Below are 6000 nucleotides of genomic sequence, written 5' to 3'. Positions count from 1 at the left end.
TACTCTACTGTGCTCTGCTGTATTGTGCTCTACTGTGCTCTGCTGTACTGTGCTCTGTTGTATTGTACTCTGCTGTGCTCTGCTGTAATGTGCTTTACTATGCTCACGCTGTATTGTGCTTTACTGTGCTCTGCTGTATTGTACTCTACTGTGCTCTGCTGTATTGTGCTCTACTGTGCTCTGCTGTATTGTGCTCTACTGTGCTCTGCTGTATTGTTCTTTACTGTGCTCTGCTGTGTTGTGCTTTACTGTGCTCTGCTGTATTGTGCTTTACTGTGCTCTGCTGTATTGTGCTTTACTGTGCTCTGCTGTATTGTACTCTACTGTGCTCTGCTGTATTGTACTCTACTGTGCTCTGCTGTACTGTGCTCTGTTGTATTGTACTCTGCTGTGCTCTGCTGTATTGTACTCTGCTGTGCTCTGCTGTATTGTACTCTGCTGTGCTCTGCTGTATTGTACTCTACTGTGCTCTGCTGTATTGTACTCTACTGTGCTCTGCTGTATTGTGCTCTACTGTGCTCTGCTGTATTGTGCTCTACTGTGCTCTGCTGTATTGTTCTTTACTGTGCTCTGCTGTATTGTGCTTTACTGTGCTCTGCTGTATTGTGCTTTACTGTGCTCTGCTGTATTGTGCTTTACTGTGCTCTGCTGTATTGTACTCTACTGTGCTCTGCTGTATTGTACTCTACTGTGCTATGCTGTATTGTGCTCTGCTGTATTGTACTCTACTGTGCTCTGCTGTATTGTACTCTACTGTGCTCTGCTGTATTGTGCTCTGCTGTATTGTACTCTACTGTGCTCTGCTGTATTGTACTCTACTGTGCTCTGCTGTATTGTGCTCTGCTGTATTGTTCTCTACTGTGCTCTGCTGTATTGTTCTTTACTGTGCTCTGCTGTATTGTACTCTACTGTGCTCTGCTGTATTGTACTCTACTGTGCTCTGCTGTATTGTGCTCTACTGTGCTCTGCTGTATTGTGCTCTGCTGTATTGTACTCTACTGTGCTCTGCTGTATTGTGCTCTGCTGTATTGTACTCTACTGCGCTCTGCTGTATTGTACTCTACTGTGCACTGCTGTATTGTTCTCTACTGTGCTCTGCTGTAATGTGCTTTACTGTGCTCTGCTGTATTGTGCTTTACTGTGCTCTGCTGTATTGTACTCTACTGTGCTCTGCTGTATTGTACTCTACTGTGCTCTGCTGTATTGTACTCTACTGTGCTCTGCTGTATTGTACTCTACTGTGCTCTGCTGTATTGTGCTCTACTGTGCTCTGCTGTATTGTGCTCTACTGTGCTCTGCTGTATTGTACTCTACTGTGCTCTGCTGTATTGTACTCTACTGTGCTTGTTGTGCAGTGCTGTGATGTTCAAACTTGTAAAACATGAGGATAATGACAATCATATCCGTAATTATGCATTTCTATGTAGTACAGTACAGGTCAGGGACCAATGATTTAATTCTGTTACCGTAATTCCGCCACCGGGTGTAAATACAGTTCACTTGCTGTAGTTCAATAACCAAAATAGATTTTTTCAAACTCAAGGCGTCATGTCATAACTTTTAGAAAACGTGGTCAAATCAAAACCTGAGGGAGATTTTACCGTAATTCCGTTACCAAAGTTTCCATCGGCACAGTTCTTCCACTAATTTCATTTTTGTAAATTTTTCAGTGGAAAGTCCTTGTGCATAAAGTTGTATGGTTTGTTAAACTTTGAAATCAATGTTTTTTGTTTGACATAAAGTTTTTTTTAAACGTGTCTGTAATTCCGTTACCATGGAATTGCCCACATACCTTGCAGTGGGCTCACTATCTTTAACACATTGACCTGTTACAGCTGAGTGGGCAGCTGATATTATAGGCTGTTTTATTATATTCAATCAGCTCTGTAGGGATGTGTAGGAGGGCACTCAATACAAGTGGGGGTATATTACTCCTGGTCTGAGGGGTGCAGCAGGTATGTTGCCATACATGAATGCCACTAAATAGGGTGAAATAGGCCTACTGTATAAAACATTAGAGGATACAGAGGAATGGAATTCCACATGGAATCATTTTTCTCCTAACCTGTGGGGTCATGCATTAAATAGGCTATTGTGTCACTTTCACCCGGACTCCTCACGCCTATGAGTGAAAATGGATGCTGTTTCATGTTTTATGCATATGTTTATACACTAGTGTATACTCTGTGTGTCTCTGTCTCTCTCGTTCTCTCTGTGTGTGTGTGTGTGTGTGTGTGCATCCATGCATGTGCGCATTTGCGTCATGACTGTGTGTTTTGTGTGTGCGTTCATGTGACACCATGCCCAAACTGGACGCGCGCCATCGTGCGCAAATTGATTTTGTCCCCCACACCAGAAGTGATCACGACACACAGGTTGAAATATCAAAAGAAACTCTGAACCAATTATCCTAAAGCATTAAACATTTAAGGCAATTTAGCTAGCTAGCTTGCAGTTGCTAGCAAATTTGTCATATTCAGCTAGCTTGCTGATAATAGCAAATTTGTCCTGGGATATAAACGTTGAGTTGCTATTTTACCTGAAATGCACAAGGTCCTCTACTCCGAACAACTAATCCATACTATAAAACGGTCAACCGAATAGTTTCTAGTCATCTCTTCTCCTTCCAGGCTTTTTTTCTTGGACTTTATATGGCGATTGGCATCCAACTTTCATAGGTGTATTACCACGACCGACCGACCGACCTCAGTTCATCTTTCAATCACCCACGTGGGTATAACCATGAGGAGATGGCACGTGGGTATCTGCTTCTATAAACCAATGAGGAGATGGGAGAGGCAGGACTTGCACCGCGTTCAGCGTCACAAATAGAACTGACTTCTATTTTTGCACTTGGCAATGCAGACACTCGTTGGCGCATGCGAGCAGTCTGGGTGCAATGATTGAATAACATGTATGTGTACATTTGTTTTGCAACGCGAGCAGTGTGGTCAGCATGTGAATTTACATATTTCAAAGGATCTATTTGGGCATCACTTACAGTAACTCTTTGGTGAGTGCTGGCTGGTTGCCTAAAGGTGTGGTAATGGTTTCTCTCACCAGATAGCGGAGGGTCTGTGTGTGAGCTATATTTGTAGGGGGAGGTCAGGCCTGAAAAATACTGGGTAATGAAGATGATGAACCACCCCAAGGATATCCAAACATAGTTAACACATACTTGCTTGGTAATTACTTTCCTGGTGTGAGTAAAATTATTATGTGAAAACAAATAATAAAATATGATTTTGAACACTTTAAGACCTATTACACACAGGCTCTATCATAATCATCTATGTTACTATAAGTCATGACATGGTCAGGGTTAGCCTAACTCCTATTTGATGACTTGTTGTAGGTCTCTTATGAATGTAGCCTACTTATCAGATGGGCATCTGTGGCATTATTTTGTGCAAGATGCACATTCCATCTCCCAGCACAAGTAGGTGACGCTTACTATTAGCCTATGAAGTGACATCTATGGGGGGTGAGTCATGCCATAATTAAGTCTCGTGAAGCCACTGATACATCTCACCTAGTCAGGTAATGTCTTCCTAGCGCCATAAAATACCACCATGAATTAACATGGACTGTCAATGGAGACAAGTTTGTTTCTAAGGCGTCAAAATGTCAACGCTTTCACGTCATGTGACACGTACATGCCATGTAGACGTCGTGTTCACACCGTGTAAACGTGTCACTGACACTAACCATTGCGATTAATGTTATTTACCATCTTCTGCTTTTTTATGAATAAACAGGCATCAGACACCCCACACACATTAATGTTACTTACCTTACAGATCACAAAGTGAGCTAATTTCAACTCCATTCATATGCAAATACACTTGATTTATACACTGGCTTGTCTGGCTGGCATGTTTTCATTTTAAACAGGCATTCCCTTGTCTACACTGAAATAATATTAGTTCTCTATTGATGATAAAAAAAATACACCCTTGTGGTTGAATATATGTCAGTTGTATGTCTTATGATATAATTAATAATGCTGAACTAACAAATACCATCAAGGGATGCGTTACAATTTACAATAACAGACACCTTATGAAACAGCTGTGAAAACCAATCTAGCAATATTTTAGATTTAAATACATAACCATTGATATTTTGTTTGTCAGGCTAGTTCAAAGAGGAAGTGACACAAGGATGCTGTCCTATCATTTACATTGAGTTGACTAGATTCAAATCTGGCTGTGTTTCCCTGTCTTTTGTTATAACTAGCAAAGTTCAAAGAAATGTTGATTCAGGTTAGGCGTGAGTTTCTGCTTGAGTTTGGTTAAAAGGACAGTGAATTTGTTTATATTTTGAGAACTTGCTACCAAGCTCATACGTGTATCAGACACACATTGTGTAATGTATTATGTATTTCATGTACACTGTAATTGTTTGAGTGTTTGAGTGTCAATTCTTTCATCCTATTAGTTAATTAGATTAACTGCATTCTTCGTTTTACAAAGTCATTATTTGATTGACCAAATGCTTAAAATTTAGAAGGTCTATTGGTAGTTGTTATTTATACTATACACGTACTGTAGCATACTCTTGGGTATTACCTTAACATCTCTGATCTGCTTGCCTCATTTAATTAATGCTAGAACATTGGTTGCAAGGATTAGCTATTTGTATCAAGTCTCTTAAAACCTCTTTAGGCTAGGGGACAGTATTTTGATGTGTGGATGAAAAACGTTTGACATGTTTCTACGAACTTTACGGATACTATTTGGAATATTCGTCTGCCCATCATGACCGCACGAGCCTGTGGATTACTGAACAAAACGCGCCAACCAAATGGAGGTTTTTTATCAAACAAAACAAACATTTATTGTGTAACTGGGAGTCTCGTGAGGGCAAACATATGAAGATCATCAAAAGTAAGTGATTCATTTTATTGCTTTTCTGACTTTCGTGACCAATCTACTTTGCTGCTAGCTGTTTGCAATGTTTTGTCTGCTGAGAGCTGTCCTCACATAATCGCATGGTTTGCTTTCACCGTAAAGCCTTTTCGAAATCTGACACGCCGGCTGGATTAACAACAAATTAAGCTGTGTTTTGGTGTATTGCAATTGTGATTTCATGAAAATTAAATATTTTTAGTAATTTAATTTGAATTTGGTGCTCTGCAATTCACCGGATGTAGACGAAAATGATCCCACTAAAGGGATCTGAGTGGCAAGAGTTAATAATTGCATTACGGTGCAAGATGGAAATGTTCATTAAGGTCATACTGAGTCGGTGATGTAATGATTTGCTATCTTGCTAGATCCTCCAGAGACGCACAGGGCTTGTTGCATTTATTTTTTACAGAAAACCACGTCAATATAGGCCTACACTCAGGAAAAAAGGTGCTATCTAGATCGTAAAAGGATTCTTCCGCTGTCCCCATAGGAGAACCCTTTGAAGAACCCTTTATGATTCCAGGTAGAAACCCTTTGGTGCCTAGGTAGAACCTTTTTGTGTTCCATTCCACAGATAGTTCTACATGGAACCAAAAAGGGTTGTTACTCGAACCAAAAATGGTTCTTTAAAGGGTTCTCCTATGGGGACTGCCGTATAACCCTAACATTTATGGTTGAGATTTAATTAATATAAATATAAACTATGCACGTTATTACTTTCATTAACATGGGACACAGGCGTCACGCAGATGTTAGTAAGGCTTCATGTCATGTCAGGTGGTACGGTTGCCTAGGCTTATATATGTCTCTTATCACCCCCCATAGACATCACTCCACCGCTAGTAGCCTACTCGGAGCATTCATCTTCGTTCCGTCCACATGCATTCGTTCTCGTTTCACTAAAGGAGGTGTAGTTTGTCCGATTGCTACTGCTAAAAGGGGTTGGACAAAAATATTTTCCATCTTGAACAATTGCAATAGCTTCGCAACATGGCGTCAATAGGAGATTTCGACCCGCTCAATGCTTCCATCCCTGCCACCAAAGTTGAAATCACAGTGTCTTGCAGGTAAGAGAATGGCTTCAGTG

General features: G+C 40.6%; 1 protein-coding gene across 2 annotated transcripts in view; it reads left to right on the top strand.

Moving 5' to 3' along the window:
- Positions 1 to 5772: 5772 nt before the first annotated feature.
- LOC139392515 (copine-8) overlaps positions 5773 to 6000 on the top strand; it is a 129265-nt gene continuing 129037 nt past the window's right edge. The window contains exon 1 of one of the 2 annotated variants that reach the window (XM_071140538.1): positions 5773 to 5980. In XM_071140538.1, the coding sequence (XP_070996639.1) occupies positions 5904 to 5980 (77 nt within the window). In that variant the 5' untranslated portion in view covers positions 5773 to 5903. The remainder of the gene's footprint in view (positions 5981 to 6000) is intronic. The other variant, XM_071140539.1, reaches the window with a different exon arrangement.

Source organism: Oncorhynchus clarkii, chromosome 33 (genome assembly GCF_045791955.1).
Source record: "Oncorhynchus clarkii lewisi isolate Uvic-CL-2024 chromosome 33, UVic_Ocla_1.0, whole genome shotgun sequence".
Lineage (NCBI taxonomy): Eukaryota > Metazoa > Chordata > Actinopteri > Salmoniformes > Salmonidae > Oncorhynchus > Oncorhynchus clarkii.
Note: the sequence above shows the minus strand (reverse complement) of the source record. Positions and strands in the feature narration are given on the sequence as shown.